Raw genomic sequence first — 27,778 nt, 5'->3', positions numbered from 1 at the left:
TTTTGTTAGTATACCCAATAGCCTATATCAGTGGTTCTCAAACTATGGTACGCGTACCCCTTGAGGTACGGAATTTTTTTGTGAGTACACGGCTGGCCAAAAAAAAAGCAACAGCCCTTTCACTTTAGGACTGTCAATTTTATCTAGTTTATTTAGTACCGGTAACCGAGAAGGGGTTCATAAAACGTTTCAAGGGTAAAAAGGGGTAGATTTTCTAAATGCGTTTGAGAACCACTGGCCTACATTATCAAGCAAAGAAAAATTCCTAAAACCGGTAGACCCTTTGCATAAAATAAAACTACGTAATATAATTTTCTTGTTATGTATTTCACATTTATGTTAACTCATCAAGTGATTAATTCATCTTTTTATCATTAGTTCATTTAAAGAATAGTGATCAATTCACATTTATGGTAACTCATCAATAAGAACATAATGATATAAGCACAGCGCACTAATACTCTTCGCCGGCTTCACCCTCTCCTTCAAGAGAGTCCATGCCAACCTCCTCGTAATCTTTCTCAAGGGCGGCCAAGTCCTCACGAGCTTCAGAGAATTCACCTTCTTCCATACCTTCTCCGACGTACCAGTGGACAAAAGCACGCTTGGCGTACATAAGGTCAAACTTGTGGTCAAGACGGGCCCAGGCCTCGGCAATGGCTGTAGTGTTGGAAAGCATGCACACAGCACGTTGTACCTATAACAAAAGGGGTCAATTTTTTAAGGCTGAAATTGATATCTTAACGATATATTAGTCCATATTTGTAGTTGAAGTTAGAATCATAACTAAATTATATTTTAACGCAACTTTTCGAATCATTCAGTCAGGCTTGTCCATCTAACAAATTATGAAATTCACGTAAGATTTTTCTTTAGATTGAAAACAAGTCACAAATTTAATGAAAATCATTAGAAATAGGAAAATTTTCCCATTGGATAGACAAGAAATTTCTTGTTGTTTCAGTAGTACCATTATTATGGTTTGTTCAATTTTTTAAGCCAAAATTGATATCTTGACAATATATTAGTCCATATATGTAGTTGAAGTTAAAATCAAATAACTAAAATGCATCCTAGCACAATTTCTTTAACCATTCAGTCAGTCTTATCCATCTAACAAATTACATTTTTGAAATTCACTTCGGATTTTTCTTTAGATAGAAAACAAATCACAAATTGATTGAAAATCGTTGGTAAAAAAAAAATTGCCGTTTGTTAGGCAAGAAATTTCCCGTTGTTTCAGTAATACCATTATTATGGTTCGTTGAGTGGATGGATCTAAACCTTAACGAGCCTGCTGGCAGTAGTGTCACAAAACGGCATATTTCAGAGGTACCACAAACCTTAATAATTTGTTTTATTTTCTGATAAAACATTTTACATCAACAGATTTTAAAAGTAGAATTATTAATTAGCCTGAACCTTTCTAGATAAAATTGACAAAACGCTTTCGATGCCCTATCTTGGGCTTTTCATAAATCCACGTAATTTTAAAAACGTTAAACGTTCATTTCTACTGCTATACCTACTTTTATTCACTTTTTATACTATATACTCATGTTAATTTATGTTCAGAATAGTTTACTTTCTATATTTCTACATTGAAATTGAAACGTTAGGGCCCTTAGCTGGGTACTCCGAAGTCAAAAATAACATTTGTAGATATTGTATATCCTCTGCAATAGGACTATAAAATTTCATTCATACAGAAATTTTCGTTTGTAATGCCATCGAATATACTTATACGAATTACAATAGAACAAATGTAAAAAGCATAGTAAATTGTTAGGGGCCGGCCTTGATAGCTTCCTCGAACGTGCAGACAGGCCAGTATCGCGAGCATCACCCACAATAGCTTGAACTTCAAAGATGGGGTTAAACATTAGCCACAATTAGGAAAATAAACTAAGAACATGAGAATTGAACAGGGGCAGACTTTATAATGTAAAATCACTGCAGGTGTTACCTAAAACTAATAAATGACATATCATAACTAATTATGCTCATTCCATAGCAAGACAACACGAAGCTAAAGAGATATTATATTACTGTAGGCAGAACAAAAATAAAAATAGAACGGTTGTCCCTGTTAAATTTTAATGGCTAAAATTTGTATTATCTGCCATTTTAGACTGAAAGTACTACTAAAAAAACAAAGTTAGGGACCGTTAATGGTGATTTGAGTTGCAGAACACCCTCTTACACACTTCCTTCAATTTCCGTGGATACTTTCAGCAGCCAAGAGTGTCAAGAGTTGATGTAAGATACTTTCAGATTGAACAAAGCAGACATTATTTCAAATCACACAAAAATAGCTAAAAAATATTAAGATTTTGAATACATTTATCAATTTAAATTATTGAAAACCCCAAGTTTCATTTAAAAAACAAGCTTCCCGAGTCCAGACTTGCCACTAGATGTTCCTTTTAAACATTAAAAAATTTGTTTGGTGTAAATTCAAGTTCTGTACAGCGTCAGATTTTAAAACATACCTTAGCAAGATCACCACCAGGGACAACAGTGGGTGGCTGGTAGTTAATGCCGACCTTGAAGCCAGTTGGACACCAGTCAACAAATTGAATAGACCTCTTTGTTTTAATGGTGGCAATGGCTGCATTGACGTCTTTTGGTACGACATCTCCTCTGTACAGCATGCAGCAGGCCATGTACTTTCCGTGACGTGGGTCACACTAAAAAAACAAAAGAACGATCTTGCTTATTTAAGAATACAAGCTTATACCTACTAAAAGCATTTCAAAACCCGTAGAAAAATTATTACCAATTTTTTTCCCAAGTACACCAGATTTATAAAACATTAGGAGAACCGTATATTAAAAAAAAAGCAATATCATTTAAACGAAAATTTGTAAGTCACTAAAAAAAATGCATAATTTTAGGGAAGCGCTACACCACTGGTTTTATTTTTTTTCGCCTTAGACTATTCACTAATAGTCTAATATATGTAAGCTTGCGGGTGCTTATAAATGCCGCCCTCCTCAAAGTATCAAGATATTAGCAGTTCTTCAGCAATGTACTTTTTCAGATTTTATTGAAAAATTTGAATAAGAGTCAAGAACTTCCAAGAAATTTTTATTTTGGGAGGGGGGACAATTGTCTGTCAAAACCCAAATATTTACACATCTTTCAACGAGTTACAATCCCTTATAAACGTATTCAAATGGCCCAATCAAGGTTTTGATAGTAGTTATGCTACAAGCGCGTTGACACCTTTTAAGGAGACATGTTTCCCACAACTCGCCTTTTCCCTTTTTGAGGGGGGAGGGATTCACAAATGAGCGTTACAGGTATTTGATACAACAAAAATATAATGTTTCATTAGTAGTTCTAGTAGAACGCCTCAGTTAAGACTTCAGCTCCATCGTTATAATTTTCAAGCACTCATTTTCTCTTTCTTTCATTTTTTTCCCACAATGAAAAATTGAGAAAACTGAATTTGCCACGATCAGTTTATACAGTTTGTATCTACCTCAGAGAAAGGCCATAAATCTTAGACAAATTTTTAAACTGAATAAAAAAATCATCACGAAGCTTATAAAAATAAGAAATAATACTTCTTGACAAAATGATTAGGTTTTTAGACACAGGCAATCCAATGGCTGTGGTGATCTTATTTGTTTTTTTTTTTAATTAAACTGGAGATGAATTAAAATGTAGTCTCGATCTGAACTTGAGGTTTGTAATATTCCTTGTAGCATTCGGTATTTTTCGGCTCTTCTACAATTTTACTATATTAACGAAAGACGACAATTTATCTTTCATTCTGTGGCAGATACAGTTCTATCCATCTACCAAACTACATTTCCGATCTTCAGTGTGCATGTTCTAAGACTGAAAACACGTTGAATATAAGTTGAAAAGCCAAGTAGTACCATAACTGACTCAGTCAATAGGCAGAATTGAGACTAATGAATCATGCAAGTATCTTATCCTTACGGTATAAATTGCAGCTGAAGGCCTGTCGCAAAATCACTTGTTTCAGTGGACCTAATTAGACAAAATTATGTGGTTTCGATTCTAAATATTGAACAAGTAAATAGACTCCGAGCTTAGTTTTTTCATATACTAAAATTGAAGAAAGCTAGAAATTAAAAATATATATTTTTACAAGAAGATTATTCAGAGCTCACGCCTACAGTGAAACGGCGAAAGCAAAATAATTTCAGTAAAGTAGTAATTAATTACTTATCTTTAAATAAACTTATATAACTAATTGAACCTACAATCCAAAAATTTTAAGAGACCACAACAACAGACGACAAAAAAAATTTTAACATTAAGAAATGTGAAGTTGCCTCTATTGAAATACAGCTGCAGCATCAAAATCTGACCCAGACAAAAATAAAGGTCAATCCACCATTTTGGCCATTCATCCCCTCACCCACATAAGCAGCACAGAAAAAACCTACTTGGAATCTGTTATCACATGTTGTCAGACACTGAAACTATATGAAATCATCAATAGTAGCCTTACCTTAACCATCTGGTTAGCGGGTTCGAAGCAGGCATTGGTGATCTCGGCAACAGTGAGCTGCTCATGGTAAGCCTTCTCAGCTGAGATGACAGGCGCATAGGTAACCAATGGGAAATGGATACGTGGGTATGGCACCAAGTTGGTCTGTAAGACGAAACAAAAAATTAGGCCCACCATGAAAACAATTGAGATATATTAAGAAAATAAAACTAATAATAACAACAGAATTCGAAAAATGGTCGAAAAACCTAAAATGCGCATCAGTAAAAGAATGCATCTGACAGCATTATTTATGCCATATATATTATGCCAGAACAAGAGCTATGGCATAACATACTTGGGTAGACTATTCGAGCGTAGTACCTTGTACAACCTATACTCTATTATAAATCTTAATTGAAATATAAGACTTGGTTCTTTTCCATGGAGTTTGTAATTATTTGACTAAAACCAAACAAAAGATGCATAACATTTTAAATCAAATGAATTAGCTAATAATTACATTTTATGTAGGCTATCATTGCAAATCGATATTAATAGTACAGATGTTAATTTTTATCACAGCTTTTCTAATCAAAGTTAATCTAGACTCCCACTTGGTCCCAAAAAAGGTATTTTCCAATTCTACCTTCACCCTCCTCCCTTCAAATCATTACTTTCTATGAATTTAGAAATATGCGTCATAAATAAATCTGCCTTCAACAATTAAATAAATCTGACTTCAGCAATTAGTTCTTCTTAATTAATTATTCCTAATTAATTAATTCTTCTCAATTAATCTTCAGCAATTAATGTCTAGAAAGTGATTTTCAATGTCTCTGAAAAGGTATGCAAATAGCCTAGGACAGTTAAGAAATTATGCAGAGCAGAATTCATGGAAAAAGAGAAGGGTGACTTCAATTTCTCCTTCTCATGCCGCAAAATACTGACACTGCTCAAGACGTATGCAAGCATTTGTAAATATTTTGTGATTTTCTCTTCGTATTTTTATTCGTACCACTGAGCAAAACAAAGCGTGCTGAAACTGGTTGTTGATCAGCCTCCTATGAACTTACATTAATTTACGGTCCGTGACAAAAAAAAAAAATTTCCTCCCATGCAAGAAAAGTGGAGTATCACGTATGATAAAGATGTCTAAAAACCTTACTATAAAATCTTTGGAAAACACATTAGGTTTCCAAAATTAATAAACTCAGTATTTCAAAAATTATCCTCAAGTTGTAACTACATCTACTTTCCACAATTGAAAACGGGGAGTACCGGTACCGTATTTCAGTCAGGCGGTTTTTGGTTCTCAGAAGAGATTGCGTTTTCATGTTGTTTTTTTTTAGTCTGAAGAAAGCGACTTGACAACAAATTGCGTGCAACCATTTATTAAAGGCTGACAATTGTCCTCCTTTGGGTCACGGCTCGAGGATCAAGTTGGAATTTTAGAGGTGGCATTCCACCGTAGTTCAAATGCAGAGAAAAAGAAACAAACCTGGAATTCAGTGAGATCAACGTTTAAGGCGCCATCAAAACGAAGGCTGGCGGTGATGGAGGAAACGATTTGACCAATGAGTCTGTTCAAGTTGGTGTAAGTTGGGCGCTCTATGTCCAAGTTACGGCGACAAATATCATAGATGGCCTCGTTGTCGACCATAAAAGCGCAGTCAGAGTGCTCCAAGGTGGTATGAGTTGTCAAGATGGAATTGTACGGCTCAACAACGGCAGTAGAGACCTAAAGAAAAAACTCGTTTTAATTCTGAGAAAGGTTAAATTCAATAGAATATAAACTTATTTAAATTTAATTACAATTCATAATTTATCCCTTGTTGTCAAAAATACTACTTTAAAGTTCCTTTTTTTAATTTTGATGGTAACATTGGGCCCGATTGGGCCATATTACTAATCACCGTTTATCCGGCCCTGCCAACAGGATCCTACAGTTATTTACGTGTACACTCAATTCCCCACTTATTTCACTTCATTTATGTTGTTTTCATCACTAAATCTAAAATTTAACGCTTTAAATTAAAAAATTTTATTTGAGTGGTCGAAATTAAGTTATAATAAATCAACTTCCTCTCATGGTTAATAAGTGCAAGTTGTCTGATTTTGCATGCGAATCACAATTGCTGTTCACTTATCTGGGCTGAAGAAAGATGGTTCTTTGAACTTACAGAGGGGCAATTTTAATGTTTTGTTTATAGCGATTGTCATTCTTTTCTTAATCAACTGTTCTTCCAGTTACACCCCCTCCCCTTTATGGGAAAAGGTGCACTTTTGGACCTGTTGTTGGTTTGTTTCTCCGTGTTTAAGGAGGAGACGAATTCAAACTTACCTTTCTGTCTTCCTTGTAATAAATTGATAAGTAATGCCTAAATTCTATTAGGTTAATTTAAAGACATCAACTGTAATAAATGAAAACTGAACTTAATATTTTTTTTTGTGGCAAACTGCCCAAACTTGTTTGTCTTCTATATCATTAATCGATTCATATAAAATCGGCTTTTAGGATATTAAGAAATTTGAAGGGATTAGTCAAGTTTTAAAGTAAAATTATCCTTCACAACACACTACCCTCATATCTGTTGTTATTATATTTTAGGTCCGACCTCTGACGTAAATCGAAAATGGGTTAAAAACTCCAAATTAAAGGCTATTGGTACATAAATCAAGAATAGAAGACAATCACATGATAAATTAGATAACAATTCTTGAGAACTTTCATTTGCAACAGAAAAATCTAGCTGGATTTTTTTTTCAAGGACTCAAAAATATCTTTCTTGTTAATATAATAAAGATTATAACGTAAGTTGCACAATTCTGACGTAAACTGCAACTACTAAATTAAAAGAAAGAATAATTCGAAATAATATTTTACGAATTAAAAGTGAACCAGGCGCAATACTCGGGCCACAGAAAAGAAAATTTAAAAAAAGAAACGCAATTGTCCAACTATTTGGTCGATATTTGTCCTTGGGGACAAAACGGTCTATTTTGTTCCCAAGGACAAAATAGACAGTTGAACTCTATTGGATTGTTTTTTTTTAGTCTGGAAGAGGGCATATAAACGGTTTTAAATTTAGAACCCTCAAATAAAATAAGCACTTTGCATTAGAACCTTTAAGTCCAAAATACTGAGCCACTCTTGACTGCATCAAGTTCCTAGGTTTACCCATAGATGTTTATTTGAGCTTAATGAACTCATAAAGTAACGCAGGTACTTATGTATTATTCCGCCACAACTCAAGTGCTTCATTTAAGGAGAACCTAAGTCGAATCAGGTCTTATGACCGTGTATGAAATTCATTTAGTTTGCCATCTGTATTGATAGAGAATAGTGTCTGTCCTTTCTTCCATAGTTTCTATAATTTTTATTAATAATGCATTATATTATCATCATATTTTGTGATATTTCATTAGGATTGAAAGAAAAAGGTTCAACTTAGATGAAGCACTTGGAGTGTTGGTGGTACAGTACATAAGAACTGCAATGCAGAGTTTATACTTTAACTCTTTAAGAGTTTCACTTATTCCTTATCGTAAACAAGACGAAATCGTCTTCTTTTCTTTGTTAAACACAAGTTTCTGCACCCGTAAAACGTTTACTCCTTCGGTTCCGGGGTTATCTCAAACATTTTTTTTCGTTTTATCCTAAAACAACTTTGTCCGTAGTGCCGTTAAGCTGAAATAAGCAATAAAACAAAAATTTCTATAATAAAAAATCAAATTATATTTGAAGCTGATCCCTTGTTAAATTATACATCTAAAGAAAGGAATCTTCTTAGTCCCATATGATGAAAATTTAAAAAGGAAGGGAAAAAAATGACCTGTGGTGCTGGGTAGACGGCAAATTCGAGCTTGGACTTCTTTCCATAGTCGACGCTCAAGCGCTCCATAAGGAGGGAAGTGAACCCAGATCCGGTACCACCACCGAAGGAGTGGAAGATCAAGAAACCTTGTAGACCACTGCACTGATCGGCCAATTTACGAATACGGTCGAGAACGATGTCAACGATTTCCTTTCCAATGGTGTAGTGACCACGGGCATAGTTGTTAGCTGCGTCTTCCTTTCCTAAAAAAGAGAAGTCGGTAGACTACAACACCATTTCCTGGGGTAACCCTAATAGTACAACACTTTGGACACTTGAGATCAGTGACCAAGCTCATTACTAGATTTCAGACAGACAATACATTTTTTTTTGCTTCGAAACAAGAAGTAAACGGGAAAGAATTCATTAGGAATATATCTCCTAGTACTCTATCCTGAAAAACAGACACGTGAATAAACTATTCTGCTACCCCCCCCCCAACAAAAAGCTTACCCTCCCCTATTCTCCGACAAAAATTTGTTTTTATTCCTATGCCAAGACAAGGTGGGCTGACATTCAATCCCCCCCTACCACTTGTATTACAAATATGCCTAAGATACCAACATGTTATGCACATGCATAAGATACCAACATGTTATGTCCAGAATGAATATAGAACTTCTAGAAATTAGGCCTTCTCCCCTCCTCCCTCTAAATAACATTTACAGGCTTATAACCCCTTGAAAAATTGTTCCAGCCACCCATAGTATATTTCGACATTGTCACTATCACGCCTTAAGTCGTATCTATAAGATTTTTATGGTTTCTTCTCACTTGCTAAGATGTTCTTAAAGCCAAGGATCAGCAGGGCAGTGTAAAAGGTTTTAATCAAAGTAAGCTAGCAGTAAAAAGCAAGCTTTCAACTTTAAGATCGTAAGCGGTTTTATTAGACGAAGTATTTAAATACTCAATATGTATGTCTTAGTAAAGATAAGGGGGAGGGGGGGGGGAAATAAACATAGAAGTCGCGTTTATATACAAGCATTTTTATTGATTCAAAGCGTAGACAAACCTTCCCTTCCCGATTTAATACAATTGTGAGTCATGAATGAGGATATTGGACAATTAAAAATTAAAATTGCGAACTTAAATAATTTTTCTATACTCTGCGGATACTTTCTGCGTAAAGTGAAATAAAAAAAAATAACAAAACACCAGGAATATCAAGAAACTTACCAGTAATCAACTGCTCTGGGTGGAAAAGTTGACGGTAAGTGCCAGATCTCACTTCATCGACGACAGTGGGCTCCAAATCGACGAAAACGGCACGTGGGACATGTTTGCCACTCCCAGTTTCGCTAAATAACAACAAAGGTCAATCAACATCTACATTAAAGATACCAGTTATCAGCTTTTGAAAGACCATATATGCATTTCTAAACGTTGGCTTAGAACCGGTAATAACTTTTTTGTAAAAAAAAATTACGAAATCCACTTAAATGACAGCCCCCTCCTTAATGCAAAAATTACGAGGGGGACACGAGACCTTCTCTTTCTTGTCCGTTTTATTGAAAAATCAAAGGTGAGCCCCCCCCCCTCCCCGACTGAATATACGGCAATTGTGCATTATGGCCACCATACTCAAGTTCCGTCGATAAGTGAAGCTTGGCTAATGCTATTGAAATAAAACAAAAAATGATACTTCATCAAAAAAGGTCAATGTACCCCTGCATTTAGGATACGAGTCATTAACTTTTCAAACAACACCATATATACATGTCTAAACATTGGCTTAGAACCAGTAACTCAATACTTATCTTGTTAAAGGGTTGCAAAATTAAACGGTATAACGCTATAAGGACAATGAAATTTTTATGCTCTAATTAGTCAGTATAATTGGGATCAGCAAAATCAATCTAGTAACAAAAATTGTGAAAACAGCCACGAAGAAATATCGAGAGGGGGGGGGGACCCAGAGCACTAACCAAACCAAAGTACCAACTACATATTTTAATTTAAATGTAGCTATAATGTAGTTTCCGAACGAGCCGAAGGTAATTGTCTTATATAGACAGCGTGAAAACCGGGTATTGTCACAAATTCGCGATACAAGTTCTCGAGTGTGTGCGATATAATAGACAAGTACCCAATTTTTTATGGGAAAGTCTTTGCCCTTTAAGACCAGTGGACACTATCCGTCTTCAGTCAGCCCAAAAATATTGGTCACCCCTATTGTAATTCCAGTGGGCTTCACCAAAGGCAAAACCTCATAGAATATGATCAATCTCGGTCGCCCAATTGTCTTCTAACCCTGTCCAGCCATAAATCTTTGAATTATTTTTGGGTCTCCAATTGCCAATGGCTCACAGAACTGAGACTATTTGAATTGTCCTTACTCTATGCGTATCTACCTTAGTATTTCCGCGTAGGATGGATGATAAGACTATCATCAAGAAGTGAAATTAATAATTTTTAGAACTGAATGGAGTTATACCAGCTTTGCCTGTCATAAACACTAGAAAAAAAAGGTCAATTGCTTTATAAACAAATTTGAACCGTTGAGGGTAGTGGGCAGGGAATTTATTTGGTATCATTCTTGTGCATGACTACTTCTAAAAGAACCATTATACAATTCTAAAACATTCCTAAACTACTGAAATACAATTCTGAAAGCTACTTGAAAACATTTTAAAATGCTTGTATCATCCATAATTTTTCTTTCATTCCACATCCCCCCCACAATGGACCAATGTACCCCAAACTGAACATACTCATCTCATTTTCAATAGCGCTCGCCTTTTTCCCAGCGCTTATCTAGCATTTTCTGTTTAATTAATATGAAGCAGTCACAATTAAAAAATACAATGAATGTATAGTTTGGACCAACTATTTGTCCCTTAGGGAGGGGTAAAGGGAAGCAAAGCCACCTTTCGGAATATATACACTCAGGCACGTACCCAGGGTAATTTTCAGAGGGAGGGGGTGAAAATAATTTTTGGGAGAGGAAACCCTCACTCCCCCAGCGTAAGTACCTGCATGCAATAACTATATGTTAAAAGCAAACTACGATGTAGCTTTACTATTCCTGGCACATATGAATTTGTTTACAGTGAAATTCTACTGGTATTCAAATATACTGCCAACTTGATTTTCTTTAAATGATACAATCTTCATGATAATAAAAATTTTCTTATTCACGAAACTTCAGTCTTGGCATTCATTGCTTTTATCCAAAAGCGTAGGCGCTTTGTTCAACGAATTACTCATAAACCGGAATTCATTATGACAAACAGGAAATCAATTTCTTCCCCGGAGCTATTTGTCCCGTTGCCAGGCAGACAAGCTTGAAAAATCAATACCAGCATTCTCAACGGAAAATTTCAAAATGGCTTCCATGTATCTCATATTTTGTACTTCTTGCATTATTTTTTAACTGACTTAAAAGATCTGACGAAAAAAAGTAAAGTATAAATGAAAACGGAATTTACTATTCTTGTGAAATTGTGTGCATGTGCCTTTTTTAGGAACAGAAATGCCGCTGAAAAATAAGAAGCGTCGAGTTACCTGAAAAAAGTACTGAAGGAGTCATCGCCTCCACCAATCGATTTGGACCTTCAAAAAGATGATAAATTAAACGAATTTATGGAATGGAATATAAACTAATTTATGGAATGGAACAGTTCAATCGTGAAAAAATTAAAGGTGTTCTGAGCATTATGTATTAGGCCCCCCCCCCCACCTCACGAAAAATTAAGACACTAATTCCCCAAACAACCTCCCACTATCCAAGATTATGGCAGGGATCTTATACAGTGGACATTGATACTGGAATAACCTTTTTTTGACGAGAAATACTTTCAGAAAAAAAAACCCTGCAAATTACCTGAAAAAGGTGTTAAAGGAGTCATCGCCTCCACCAATCGATTTGTCAGATGGCATTTGTCCATCAGGTTGGATTCCATGCTCAAGACAGTAGAGCTCCCAGCAAGCATTACCAATTTGGACACCGGCTTGGCCAACATGAACAGAGATGCATTCGCGCTACAAAAAAAGCCCTAGTTAGCTCTTGCATAAAGAAAACAAAAATCATTGCTCTGGGTTAGGGAGAAAGGATTATTAGCTGACTTTCAGTTTCGGCTCTATGAAGTTTTTTTAGGTTTATACCCAAGGATACCTCTTCATGGGCCTTCCATTACCCTTTTTTCTTAAAAATGAAAAGTTCACATAAGACTTGAAGGATCTATCTTACTTTAACTATTCCTAAATCTGTCCAAGAGAAAAATTGATTTTCTCCAACTTTCTCAAATACATTTTCGTATAAAATGGCCTGAGACAAAATTAAAATTGCTAATTTTCAGGAAACATTAAAGACATTAACTTTCTATTGGTTCGTTTCAGGAAACGGCCCAAAAATTGGGGGATTTTGGAAACACTACCACGAAGTTACCTAACTTATGACTTATCTGGTTCCGATTGTTAGAAAGCTCATTTTAGTATGCTGAATTAAAATACGCCTCAGTAAAGTAATACATCTGACAGCATTAATCAAGAGCTATGGCATTATATACTAAGCTGCATTATTAGACCTTAAACTATCTTGTCAAACAATTCGTTGTAACGAACTGTAGGTAAGGAGCGATCCGGCTCAATAGTAATAGAAACACTAAGAAACTAAGTATTGATAACAATAGATACATGAAAAGAATCACATTTTGATGCTTATTCAAAATATGTAAAATTCTTCACATTTAATTTTACCCGTCGAAAGTTACGAGCCAGAGAAAATTTGCCCGATTTTTGAAAAAGGAAGAAACACCCATAAAACATTAAGTGATCCTAATGAAAATGACACTATCAGATTCAGCATAGAGCCCTACTGTAAAGGTTTCAATATTCTATGTAGAACAAGAGCTAGGAGCTCATATGGCACTAGTAACGAGGCCGGACGAGCCAAGAGCTCATATGATATGAGCTCTAGCAAAATTCTAAGAATCAATAGATTGATTTAAAAGGAAAATCAGAAGCTTAATGCCGGTCAGGATTTAAAATAAGCTCTGAGTCATGGGGTCCTTCTAAATATTAAAATTCATTAAGATCCGATCATCCACTCGTAAGTTATAAATACCTATTTTTTTCTAATTTTTCATCTCCCTTCGGCCCCCCAGGTGGTCCAATTGGGGAAAACGACTTCATCAAGTCAATTTGTGCAGCTCCCTGACATGCCTACCAATTTTCATCGTCCTAGCACGTCCAGAAGCACCAAACTCGCTAAAGCACTGAACCCCACCCCCTAACTCCCCCAAAGAGAACGGATCCAATACGGTTACGTCAATCGCGCATCTACGACATTTGCTTATTCTACCCACCAAGTTTCATCCCGATTTCTCCACTAAGCGTTTTCCAAGATTTCCGGTTTCCCCCTTCAACCCCCCCTAACGTCAACAGATCTGGTCGGGATTTGAAATAAGAGCTGAGATATGATTTCCTTCTAAATATCAAATTTCATTAAGATCCGGTCACCCGTTCTTAAGTCAAAAATGCCTCAATTTTTCTACCTCAATTTATCCCGATCTCTCTTCTCTAAGCGTTTTCCAAGATTTTTGTTTTCCCCTCCAACCCTCAATGTCCCCGGATCAGATCGAATTGAAAATGGACCATCTGAGAAATAAGATCCATCTATATATCAAGTTTTATTGAGATCCGATCGCCCATTCGTAAGATAATGATACCTCAATTTTCACGTTATCCAGGAATTCCGGTTTCCCCCTCCAACTCCCCCAAATGTCCTCGGATCTGGTCACGATTTAAAATAAGAGTTCTAAAGCACAATAAGTTAAAAATAACTCATTTTTTCTAATTTTTCAGAATTAAACCTCCCCCAAATAGATCGGATCTCTTCCGGTTAAGTCAATTACGTATCTAGGATTTCTGCTCATTTTTCCCACCAAGTTTCATCCTAATCCCTCCACTCTTATCAGTTCCCAAGATTTTAGGTTTCCCCCAACTCCCCCAAATGTCACCATATCCAATCGGGATTTAAAATGAGAGCTCTGAGACACAATATCCTTCTAAATATCAAATTTCATTAAGATCCGATAACCCATTCGTAAGTTAATACCTCATTTTTTCTATTTTTTCCGGTTTAACTGTCCATCCACTCTTCCCCACATGGTCGGAATCAGGAAAACAATTTCTAATTTAATCTGGTCTGGTTCCTGATACGTCAGCCAAATTTCATTGTCCTAGCTTACCTGGAAGTGTCTAAACTAGCAAAACCGGGACCGACAGAATTTGTGATTCCTATGTCACCTGGTAGATTCCAAGTGCCATAAAAAATGTAAAATTTTGCATTTTTTGCCAGAAGAAAGATGACGGATGCGTTTTTTATTCCAGGAGTGATCATGTTCCATGAAGGGGATCCGAATTTCCCAGCATTATTAAAAAAAAACGATCAGAAATTAATTTTTTCAACTGAAAGTAAGGAGCAACATTAAAACTCAAGAACCAACAGAAATTATTGCATATATGAGGGGGTTGCCCTCTCCTCGTAACCTCGCTCTTTCCACTGAAGATTTAAAATTTTTATTAAAGAGCTTATTATTCTTAATAAACGTCCTTAGTGATTAAGGAGTCATTCTTAAATAACTGGAGCAAACAATCAAACTTAAGCATAAAGAGCGAGGAATTGAGACGTCGACCCCTCTCATACGTAATAATTTCTGTTCGTTTTAAGTTTCCATGTTGCTCCTTACCGAAATATTAGGGTTTTGGTCCTTTTCTATAAAGTTAGCAATTACTTGACTTTAAGCAAACAAAAGATGGATATCAGTTTTAATCAGATGAATTAGCTAATGATTAAATTTTATGTAGGCTATCATTGCAAATCAATATTAATAGTATAGCTTCTCATTTATTATCACAACTTTTCTAATCAAAAGTAAATCTAAACCACCATTTGATCCCAAAAGCATTTTCCGATCCTACCTTCACCCTCTTCCCTGCAAAATGGTCATAATACTTTCTATATATTAAATATTTAATAAAAATATAGCTTCAACATAGTTTATTTCAGTGAAGCTAATTGTCTCCACTTACAGTATGGTAAACCGGTTTTTAGCAGCAAATTCATGTACTGGTTGCTCTAACATGAAAGTACCATGGTTATGTTCTATGAATTCAGGAACATGCGTCATAATAAATCTGTCAAGAAAACGAGCAAAAATTTATATTCAAAAAGTCTAGAAAAAGAATTTTTCATTATCTCATAAAGCTTTACAAATAGCCCAGGGTCGTAAAGGCACAAGGAGGAACAGAATTCAGATGGTAGAGTAAAAAATTTTCCATTTTAGTAATTTATTAATTTTATTATAGAAATTTAAAGCTCACACCCATCACAATTGCTTCCCAGAACTGCCCCCTACATGGGCTAGACACAACCCTAGGGGTAAAGTTATAGTATGTGGCAAGAAACATTGTAGAATAGAAAAAGAAATATACAATTATATTCTCTATGAAAAGCTTTTCCTAAATATAACAATCACTGCTGTCTCAACTATACTTCAGCCCTCTGACCAAGTTTACTGATTTTGCATAGATCATTTCAATCAATCATTTCAATTTGTTAAATAAAGCTTTTCAAAGAAATGTAAGTACCATATTAAACTTTAACATCAACAGAAATAAATTCCTAGAATAATTCAAGCACAATACCAGCAGAAATTAAATAAATAATAAAAGCAAACAAACATACAACAGGTAAAACTTAAATGGAATTGCAAATGAAGCTTTAAAATACAAAACTTACAACACAAGGGTTTGGCTGCTTTACAGAAATATAGAAAATCAGCTTTCTAGGTTAGTATGGAGCAGTTCATATAGATGACCTGCAAATAAGTAGGCTAACAAATCACTTGCTGCCATTATTTAAGCCTAAAACTAATCATTTCTCTAGTTTTTTTTTATATAAAATGGGTTTCAAACTTACTATTTCATTACAAATCAATTTTGTAACTGTTATATAATCAAAAACATTGATTTGTCATGTTGAAAAATATAAAAGCTGACAAAAAGAAACATGCCAAATGGAAAAATTAGTTCTAATTTTGTTTATACAACATAATTGTGACAAATAGATACTTGTGGGTTATGTAACTTCAACAGAATGGATTTCATAATGAAAAAGTGAGTTTCAAACCAATATTTTAACCATTTTTATTGGCTACCCAAAAACCAAAGAAATTATTTTCAAGGGTCTAAAAATAAGGCTGAAAGTTGAGTTTGCAAGAAAAGCAATTATAATATTCAGAAAGAGCATAAAAATGGCACCAAGTACTATAGTCACGTTATTCATAAGTCAATTAGGCCTATATGAACTGCTCTGTTTTTACTACTTTCTAACTCAGAACTAAGCCTAGGATTCTGTGCATGAAAATTTTCTGAATGGACCCACAGCCTCAAATCTAGGATAGCCTGTAACATGTTTCTAGGAAATTAATTAAGAATCCAGTCACATAAACAAATTCATGATACCCTAGGCAAAAAGTTGCTAAACTAAAGGAGGAATCACTCCAAGATCAATTCTAAGGGTCTTTCTTATCTAAGAGACCTGAAAAGGCACTAGCCAACTAGTTACAGACTTACAGTGCAGTTTCTCAGCTCTTCTGAACTAGGCTCAGGTTAATAGACCTAGACCTACCATATAACCAAAATTATTAACTTCAGTCGGCTGCTAGCCTAGGTTTTAGTTCAAAAATTATATTTATTTGACTATGGTCACTTCCAGTTAGCCTCTCCTCCTGTTACATAGATAGGCCTATACATCAAGGCTGTAGCATAGGCTTACCTACTGTAGGCCTAAACGAAGATCTAGTCTATCAATTTTGATGGGCTAGTTTGAGCTTTTTTTGCTTCACAAAACCTAATTTTCCTACAGACTTGGTTCAAACGTCAATTTTAAGCAATTTCGACACAGACCTATAGCCTAAAGCTATATCCTGGTATTAATGAGCAGGCGATGCAGTTAGTCTGGTAACCCCCTTAAGACCAAACAAGTAGGTTTTCAGTAAACTAAATATAAACTACTTAAATTTTGTCAAAGTAGCCCTGCTGTTCAGTTCAGAAGATGGGACAAATGGTTGTCTCAATAGGCCTATTATGGCCAGTCTACTCAACTGCAATAGCCTGCCTTTAAATATAAAATGGACGTACAGCTAATAAACGAGTAATTCTTTATTGCAAAATAGAGAAGGAAGTTCATTCAAGGCTACAACGAAACTGAAAAATAAATCTTACCATTTTGCTGTATTATTCGGAATGTAACGATTTCCAACACAGATACTACTTGTTTAGCGAATGTTATCTCACTGAATTTTTGAAAATTGTGTTTATACTTATACTTAACACATGGTAAATCTTGATTGGCTCAGACAGCTGCGGAAAGAGACAAGCCAATCAAATGCTTTATTTTCGACGCTAGTATCCAACGGTCGATAAAGGTGTGTCTACATTTTCATGTATTCTTCGAAAGTTTCGTTCCTTCATTTCTTCTATAAATATTTTCATCCTGCTCTTTAGCAGGATGAAAATTTATTATCAATCTCTTGAGGAAAACTTGCATACTGCCACAGTAGTATGATTTGGGAACCTTTACTTTTGAAACAAAAAATTGAATTGTTTGGTTTTTTGCTTTGTAACGGGTAAGGGGCTCACGGGCCGAGAGCCGTTCCCACGGTTGGCTGTACATGGGGACAGATTAATTACTATGCCCCCTTTTGACTCATATATAAGCAAAAAAATCCCATAAAAGTGAAAATTTTGATCAAAATGATCAACCTCCTAGCCAAGGGGCCTAGGACAGCTTACCCTGGTCACCCATCCCCCTTGAACGGCTTTGCATGAGCATTTGATAATGCTACGTAACAACTTACGTATCAGAAAAACAGTTTACATACTTACATACATAGAAATAAAACAAAGGCCATATTCTGCAAGATGTCTTGCTCAGACTGATAAAAAGCCAGAAGAGGAGCTTTTTATGACACCTATCTTGGAAAATAGTTTTATTAAGAGAATGAAACTTTCAAGGAGTAAAATAGCATTGCAATTACAGGGAAGCCAGTGGCGCCGATTCAAGAAAATTTAGGGGGGGCAAGGATTTCCTCCATTCTTTTAATGAAAAAAAAATCACTTGTCTTGTTTTTCAAGCCAATGGGTTTTCCTTGCTATTCAAGTCAAGGACTGTAAGATTTATTATAGCTCTTTCGGACAAGGCAGTTCTAATGGGGTGTTTCAACCAGACACCATTTTTAGTAGCTGTAGGAGTAAAGTGCTATTTAAAAGCCTTGATAAAACAAAGTACAGGGAGTGACAAACAAAAGCTACCAATTAGACAGTCTCAATGCTTTAATATAACACATAGCTAAAATAGAAAATAGCTATAAAATAGAAATAAGAAGGTTTTTTCATAGGTTAGGGGAGGTGCAATAATTGCTCTTTTCTTTTTTCCAGGCAGAAAACAGCTTCCCAGGGAAACTGTTTTTGGTTTTTAATACTTCTTTCCTATTTATAAGGGGTCAGAAAACTATATATACTAGGATCTAAGTAGGCCTTCGTTTAATTTTAGATTTTTGTTTTTCGTTGAACTTAAGACACATTTTTCTATATTCATTAAAATATAAATCTTGATTCTGTCCATTTATAACGCTTAGAACACTTCCCTTGGCCTAAGTTTTGAATGCGCTGCACATCTATTGTGAAATGTTTCACTTTTATACGAATTTTGTAACTTCATTAGAGGTGTGTATCTTTAGGAGGGGGAAAGGGACATAATTAGATAATTCATGAGATCTTCCCATGCAGAAGTTTAGGTTTCGGGAATCCTTCTGAAGATTTCATTCACCTAATTCAATTGCTTTCAAAAAATAGTTTCTTGTCTAGACTTTTGCAATTAACTTAGAGTACAAACTATCTTGGCCTAACGCTAATAATGGTTCTACGTATCCCTTTTTGCAGATTCTCGATTTGATCCTCGTTTTTAAAAAGAATTCAAAACCATTATGAGATTGAGCTAGGGAACGCTTAAAACTCCAACTGAAATTATATTTTAATTTAATTGAGTGTCATTGGAAGAAATGTTGTCATTACTTAAAGAACACTCGTCACATAATTGAATTACAGGTGGTGTTACATTATTTTTAAGTTTTAGAGCAGTTAACGCTAATTTTAGAGCCATTCGAGAACTCTAGAAAAGGTTTTGCGAAATATTGAGTCTCAAATTAGAAAAAAAGTAATATTAATTGGAAAACACCGTCGAGCATGGCCGTCTTACTCAAGGTCTGACCACGAGACAGGATATTTTGTGGAATACTCCACCAAGGTTCGATAGATTGAAGCCAGTGATAACCAACAAAATTATATCAGAGGGTATTTTTTTATGGGCGTATTTTAAGCAGTGGGTCTCTGTGGCCTGAGCGTCGACTTAATTTTTTTTTAATTCACTATAATCATAATAATATAAGAGAAGAGAAGAAAGAAAACACAACAATAAGTATGATTATTGATGTTTTTCTGCTCTTTCAATAACTATTGAAGAGGAAAATATTGTTGTCTCCTCAAGTTTCAACAGTAAGATAAGCTTATTTTCAAAACACGGAAGATGGGACAATAAATAATTCAACTGGCCTGATTCGAGAGAAAAGCTTGATTTCGGGGAAAATAAGACAAAATAAAGTTTATTAAAATAGAGAATTGGTTTATGCTAGGCATAAATAGACAGAGACAAAAAATAAATACTACAAATCATTTTAAAATATTTTTACCCGACCGTGCTTGCAAGGATATTCAAGGATTTCTAGTCCCATTTTAAAATTGTAATTTAGCATGTCTTCAAATTTATTCAAACAGTGTTTTTATCCTCCTCTTAAAACAACAATATGGCAAATCTCTAAACTTTACTTGCTAGTAATAGGTTCATGTATCGGAGAGTGACACGATATCTTCAATTTTTTTTTTTTTTTTTTTTTTTTTTTTTTTTACAAGACGCAATTTACCATAGATAGTAACAGTTACTGCATAAGTAAACTAAAAGTTACTTTTTTGTTTCAACTATTATGACAACATCAGCTGAAATAGACAAATTATTTTTTATTGTTTTTTAGTAATTTTTTGTTGAGTCGGAAGAGCGCTCAATGTTTTGTCAGTACATTTTGCCCATAGAAATAATTATTTCCATACCAATCCCAAAAAACCATATTGATAACAGGAGTTGAATCTAGTGCCTAAGAGTTAAAGGGTGCATTTCGGGTTTTAAGCGGTAGTATTTTTATGTTAGCTACACAAGTTACTTAAAGTTGATATTCACCGGGAACGGTTATGAAGTTGCTAAAGGCTTATTAAACTTAAAATGTGGCTTGAAAATTCTTGGGTGACAGAGGGGGGGGAGGGTGCTAATCAATATTTTGCCCTGGGTGCTAGAGAGGCAAGAACGGCCTCTGAATAATGTTTTCCATACGTTTCAATATGATAGTAATACCAATAATTATAATGGTATAGATTTACCTCACAGTAGATACATGTTAACCATTTTCAGTAATAGTTACTACAACTGTATTTTAAAAGTTACTTTTCTGTCATTCCAGCTATTACAAAACGACAGGTGGAATGAACAAGTTAGTTTTCCGTAATTTTAGGCTTATTTTGGATAGTTTTCAGACACTCTACATGCGAATCAAAAGCCAGTAAAATGACTGACCAAGAATAAAGATAAACACCAGTTGTACAAAATATAGTATTTTTAGTACATTCGATGAAAAAAGAAACTTTAATCGATGAAGGACTCCTATGTTATTACAAAGTTTTCATCTTACTGTAAAAAATAAGCTTCGAAACTAAGGGTAGCATTTAAAACTACTACTAAGTATTAACAACTCATTGCAAAACCTAGCCACGTGAGCCCAAAACAGTTACGCACGCTCCTCCTCCATCCCAATCTATTTAAAGTCTACCTCTTTACACCCTCCCAAGTAGTTTCTATTTCCCTGAAATCCGTCCTCGTAACATCTTTCCACATTTTTCGGGGACAAACTGCTTTTTGTTTGGTCTTAGACGGTCGGCCGACAAAGACTATCTTTGGCAATCCGTCATCCTTCATGCATTTAAGTAGAAGAATGCGAAAATGTGAAAAATTAATCCTTTCTTTATTTCATGATTGCTGTAAATCGTAATTTATTAGAAGAAAGCGCGTTTTAGGAAAAGTTCAATTATGCCCTCCCATGAGCGCTTTTGGTAATAACAGCGTTTAAAAACGCTCAAATCCACCCACAAATTATGACCTTGTTTTCTGCCACTGACTTGATTGAGCTTCAGAAAAAGACGTAAAATACCTATAAGTGTTTAAAAATAGCCCAGCCTAGCTGAATAATATTACTTTGAAGAATTTTTTACTCTTCAATTATTTAAGATCTCCATGTAACTGAACAAAAATGATACCTGAATAAAATACCATCTAGTTTTATAAGAAATAGCAGTTTTTTAGGTGTCTCTGTGCAACAAAACGAATGGCAAAATGGATAGTTTCAATTTTTTTATTAAGTGAGTGAGCATCATTTAGAATCAGGCCAGGATTTACGCATAGCCCCACTAGGCCCGGGCCTAGGGACCCAAATTGGGCCTAAGGGTTCCAAAACGCTTGAACGTAGGTGTACCAAAGAATTCAATCCGGTCCTGTTCAGAAGCCTTATTAAGGTGCAGACTGAGGCGGAAATACCTGATCCTGCTGCTAGTACAAGTAAGTATCATCGTTGCCAACGCTTTGAAATAAATTGTTCCAGTTTTCCGACTTAAATTGCACCATCCAAAAAGGAGGTTAAAAATGTGCCCAAACAAGAAGAACATTTTTAATAAACTAAAACTTGAACCGATATCCGACTCAGAAAGGAGTAAATAAAAACAAATTGTACCGGAAAATTTGTATGGTACCAAACTTATATCCAAAAGTACTGCATTGTACCAGGACCTTTAAAATTGTACCAAAAACGGTGCAATTGTACCACGATTGCAACGCTGGTAGGTATAACAAAAAAAAACAACAACAAAATATGCACCAAAACTAACGAAATATAACTGATATTGCTGAGGTCGCGATTTTTTTTCGATCTCACCATATTAAATCCGGGTTATTCTTTTATATTTAAATTTTGTCTCTTTTTAATCTTCTGATATTTAAATCATAAATACTATTGTTAAAGATGGTGGGTGCAGAAAAGGTGCTAAAAGTAGAATAGCCGAGGCCCAGGATGTTTTCTGACAGATAAAAAAGCGGACCAAAATTAGAATATTGGAAGCTACAGTGACGACAGTGGTCAAATATGGTTCTGAAACATGGGCGCTTTGAAAAATGAGGGAAGATTTGCTAGATGTTTTCTAGAGAAATTGCCTGTGCATTGCTTTGAGTACGTGACTAACTAGCCGTATTTCAACCAGTAGGCTTTAGAACAAGTATGATTCAATCCCACTTTCTAGGGCTACAATAAAAGAAAAGTTGAGGTGGCTAGGGCACGCTTTACAAATGAAGGATGGCAGATTGCTTAAGATTGTCCTTTTTGGCCGACTGTCTAGGACTAGACAGAAAGCGATTGCTACCAGCCTCTGGGCTAGTAGATGCGAAAGCCAGCTCCAAACGGCTTTTATACATAAAAAAAAAACAAGTATTGATTTATTATCTCGGAGTTGTCTCATGAACAGCAGCGTTTCTGTCTTTGTTTTCCTCTTCTGGTTTTCAAGTTACTATTTGCATACCAACAATAAAAGTTTAATTTCGAAAGTTAATGCTGCTTAAATTATCAGCATCAATTTGCAGACACATGAGAAAAAAATTCTGATTTGGGATAGGGGTAAAATTTTGGTTAGGGGGTATAATTTAAATTTCACTCAATAATGGAATTGCCTGAAAAATATCAAAAGTTACAGGGAAATAGTAAGAGTTGAAGTTTGTGATGGGTGGGGAGGGCTATGTACTTGCCAGGCCAACTGACTCATACATTCTCTATGTAAGAACAGAAATTTAAACACCGGAAATTGCGAAGTGCCTGCGTAGCGTTCGGACATTGCAAAGTCTAAGCAGTTAATTTATTCAGAAAAATAAATAATAGAAACCAAAGAGTTAATAGTTGGCTCTTTGTGAGCGGAGTTTAGTTAGCAACGTTTCCCATATCTTCAAAGCAGCGCCAGCCCGTTGTTGAGATACCGCATCTGGTACAACACCATCGTCTACATCGTAAATAGTATCAAACTTCCCAATGGAACGTTTTCTTCCACAGCCTGCAAATAAATTTAAAAAGGAGAAATCCAGTTTAACGACTCATTACCAACTTAAAAATTGTTTTACTACATTAACGAAACTTTACGGAATGACTTTAACAAAGGCATGAGCAAGAAAAATTCTAAAGCTTCGGTTTCATAACAGGAAATCTTTTCCAACAGGAAAGCAAAGCATAAACACGAAACAAGAAACCCAATTTGAAGGAAACATGAAATGGGGAGAAGAAAGAAACTAAATATTTTCTTGTAAAGTTGATTTCACTTCAATTATTTAAGATATATATGTAACTGAACAAAAATGATATCTGAAAAAAATACCATCTAGCTTCACAAAAATAGCAGTTTTTAGGTGTCTCTGTGCAACAAAACGAATGACTACATGGAGAGTTTCAATTGTTTTATAAAGTGAGTGGCCGTCATCCAGGACCAGGCCAGGATTTATGCATAGCCCCACTAAGCCCGGGACTAGGAACGCACAATGCTGAGGGGCGCAAAAAATAAAAACAAAAACAATAATGAGTAATTTTTTCTTAACAAAAACTAGACTGATATGATTTATCATCAAAGTGTCAGGTGCACTTTGCTGCTGCGCTGCCTATTCACAGAAAAGATTTTAAGCAACATAGGAAATCCATAGCCGCTTATAATCTATCAGATCTCTCCCAAAAATGGCAGCTGAGAGCTCGTTACCACCTATCTCTTGCATTACTTTGGGTTCATCAGTCATAAGTTGCCTTCTGTTCAGGGCTTTCACTAACCCAGAATTTTCTCGGATTTTCCCGTAAATCCCTGTGTCTCCCCCCCCAAAAAATTTATAGCGATTAGGGGTGCCAAAACGCTTGAACCTAGGGTCACCAAAGATTTAAACCCGGGTGTTCATAAGCCTTGTTAGGGTGCAAACTGAGGCGGAAACACCTGATCCTCCTGCTAGTACAAGTAAGTATCATCGTTGCCAACGCTTTGAAATAAATTGTTCCAGTTTTTCGACTCAAATTGCACAACAATAGATTAATTTGTACCATGCAAACAGGATGTTAAAAATTTGCCAAAACAAGAAAAATATTTTTAATAAACTGAAGCCTGAACAGTTATCCGATTCAGAAAGGAGTTAATAAATCCAAAATGTACCGGGAAATTTTTATTTTAGCGAATATATATCCAAATGTACTGAGTTGTAGCAGGACCTCTAAAATTGTACCCAAAACGGTGCAAGTGTGCCACGTTTAAGGGAAATGGGGACTTCCCAGAAAAGAAAATGTAAGGAAAACTGAGATTTAATAATGAAAAGTTTTTTGATCTTGTCTCTAATACTAACCAGGCAAGGTAATTTAAAAATATGTAGCTGTGGAATAAAGCTCTCCCCTCTCTTTGATAATACGTCGATAACCAAGGCGTTTTGCTCATGTAATCCAGTATTTTCATGCTTCTGATTTCTAGTTAACCAGCGCTTTCGTGGTAACCAAGAGGCTGGTTTTTGCTTCGGCCAGACAAGAAGTTTTGGGAAAGTTCCTGATAATCATCCTTGCTAAAGTCAGTGTCACATTCGTCAATGTTAGAAATAAGTTTATGTTCTAGGTCTTACTAGAGAAACTAATAGATATGTATTTTCTGTTGAGCATACTAGCAACAGTTCCATCGTTTCCTTCTGACAGGTGTTTCCTTCACACTACTAAGCTTGACCCAAGATACAGTTTCCTTTTGTATGAGACTTTGACAAGAGGAGCACGTTCTTTATATATGTTTCCCATCCTTTCTCCGAGTAGTTTAGGACATAAATAGGGTCCTTTTGAACGTCAATGCAGCCCAGTTAGGTAATATTTACGCATAGGTCCAACAATATTCTCCAGTGTAAGGAGTATTTAAGGATTCATATTGGAGTTAAACTAGGCTCTTTTCTTGAATCTAAATTACGTTCTGGAGAACAGGACAGCCTGGAATTGATTCCAGAGCTCCTAATCACTAGGCGCATAATCTAATCTATATAATAGATAAATGGATAGATTTATTCACACGAACTAAAATACGCCGTGCTTGACAAAATTGTAAGGAAGAACGTTTGCGCGGACAAGCGTTGATGCCTTGAACTGAAGAATGAAAAGACCGAGGAAGCTGCTAGTCAAGGAGATTCCAAGGTGTATACCGTATCACCAGCCCAATAATTGGGAAAAACTAGATGAGAAATGGAACTTTCTGATATGAAAAAGGCTCTAAGCTCAGCCTGAACAACTAAATGAAGTCTGGGCAGCTCACTTCAAGAAGCTGCTAAAGAGACCAACACCCTCTGATCTTACATGTATGCCAGACACGCCATTCCTAGATCTTGCCATAGATGTCTAAGCACCATCTGGGGAAGAGATACAAAAGGTGACAATAGGAAGTCTCCAGGAGAAAATATGATTAGGCTGATATGCTTAAACGCTATTGTGTTCGTACGTATCTCGATACGGACACATTTTTTCCAAGGACATGGAAAGCAAAGAAATTACCGAATACTGGAACAAAAACACTGCCGTATAATCCTTTGAGAGAGCTGACTATACAAGTGTGAAAACCTGACAGGTATCACCTTATGTCAGTACTAGACAAACTACTAGCAGCTGTTCTCCTGAGTAAGATCCAAGAAGCACTGAAAGATCGTTTGGGCGAAGAATAACATGGATTTTGACCCAATAGGTCGTGTGCCAATTCTATATTTGCCCTTAGAATGCTTTTAGAAGAAGCAAGCAAATAGAGAAATAAGCTTTAGCTAGTCTCCATAACCTTTGAGAAAGCATTGATTCCGTAGATCACCAAACTCTCCGGAAAGTGATCAAACGTTAGAGCATCCCTGACAAGCTTGTTCGAATTATGAAAGTACAGAGTTTTGCGTGAAACCCCTGATGGAAATACCCAATATTTTTGCATCATGACGGGATTAAATGAAGGTTGTGGGCAATAACCACTGCCTCTCATCCTCACTAACAACTATATTTTCCGCACTTTTGGTGGTCACAGAATCCAGCTACATGAAAAGTGACTTGAAGACCTATATTTTCCTGATGAACTCGATCTCCTAGTGCTCTGCAAGCAAAAACTCCAGCAAAACCATGGCAAAATCTAAATAATTGTTAGATCTCCAGTGCAACAACCAGACGGCCCAATATCTTATGCAGTTTAGATACATTGGAAAAATCCTTACATAATAGGGGATCATGTGAAACGGAAGTAAAGCTTAGGATCTTATAGACCAAAACTTCTTCTATTAAGATATCAAACATCTGGAACAGCCAACAGTGCTCTCTGTAACTAAAGCTTAGACCCTTCAATAAAAACGTACTCTTTCGGCTCTATTGTGGCTAAAAAATAGGAATTAGTGCAACAAATGGAAAAGACAATCCTGGCCTCCGAAAAATTCTTAAGATGGATCCTTAGTGTGTATTTGAAATAAAAAGTAGCAAATACTAACATGATGTAAAAAACATTCACCTTCTAATAACTGAAGTCATAAAGCACAGGAAGGGAAGGTATCTAGGACACGTTATTTGCATACCTGAAACCTGACTTCTGAAGGCCATTCTTCAGTAGCAGCCATGGGGTTCAAAACCAGAGGAAACTCCAAGCAAGCCCTAAAAGCTGCCACACACTGATTTGAAAAGTTTTAATGCGTCATTTCTGCTCCCTTGGGAAGCAATTCGGGCAGCCCATCTATGAGAGATGACTGACAACTCTTCTTAGATGCCCTATGCGGCTCTGGAGGCACATAAGTGTCTGAGTTCTAAGGTACAGCTGTGATCAACAAACTGGACTTTTCACGGAAAAAGACAGCGTTCCTTGGTGAACATTTTGTATTCTTAAAATATGGACGTCACTCTGAGACGAATTTTTTTTGGCTAAGCCATCAAACAGCATTCTAATTGAAACTGAATGAGCTTAAATCTCCATAGTACGTGTTTCGATAAATTCCCCATGTAAAATATTCAGCTTTAATGATTAATTGATTAAAGAAACTTTTCCCACGAACAAAGTTTTTCAAAGAAAAGTGAAGAACTTCATTAAACAAAATAATGAGTAAAAATAGAATAAAATAACCTACCAAGCGTAAAACTACCACAAATCAGCATCAATAGATAAATGAAACTCAAAACGAACAGAAATTAAGATAAATAACCGAGTAAAACTCAAAACGAGTAGAAAT

The 27,778-nt window shown here is 35.6% G+C and overlaps 2 protein-coding genes across 3 annotated transcripts in view; both read right to left on the bottom strand.

Moving 5' to 3' along the window:
• Positions 1–308: 308 nt before the first annotated feature.
• On the bottom strand, positions 309–17,777 carry LOC136024822 (tubulin alpha-1 chain). 2 transcript variants are annotated; one of them, XM_065700301.1, is made up of 9 exons: positions 17,581–17,777; positions 12,173–12,330; positions 11,854–11,901; positions 9,526–9,647; positions 8,308–8,552; positions 5,973–6,212; positions 4,493–4,636; positions 2,493–2,690; positions 309–697 (listed from the first exon to the last, which is right to left on the bottom strand). In XM_065700301.1, exons 1-9 carry the CDS (start codon positions 17,581–17,583, stop codon positions 455–457), a joined length of 1,401 nt encoding a protein of 466 aa, XP_065556373.1. In that variant the 5' UTR covers positions 17,584–17,777; the 3' UTR covers positions 309–454. The 2 variants fall into 2 exon arrangements, with proteins under 2 accessions (XP_065556373.1, XP_065556374.1); XM_065700302.1 differs by lacking the exon at positions 11,854–11,901.
• Positions 17,778–23,398: 5,621 nt separating this feature from the next.
• Positions 23,399–27,778, bottom strand: part of LOC136024821 (uncharacterized) — a 72,156-nt gene continuing 67,776 nt past the window's right edge. Inside the window, exon 10 of the mRNA XM_065700300.1 lies at positions 23,399–23,604. The gene's annotated coding sequence lies outside the window, so the exon portion shown is untranslated. The remainder of the gene's footprint in view (positions 23,605–27,778) is intronic.

The sequence above is a fragment of the Artemia franciscana genome, chromosome 3, assembly GCF_032884065.1.
Source record: "Artemia franciscana chromosome 3, ASM3288406v1, whole genome shotgun sequence".
NCBI lineage: Eukaryota > Metazoa > Arthropoda > Branchiopoda > Anostraca > Artemiidae > Artemia > Artemia franciscana.
This window is presented reverse-complemented; position numbering and strand designations above follow the sequence as displayed.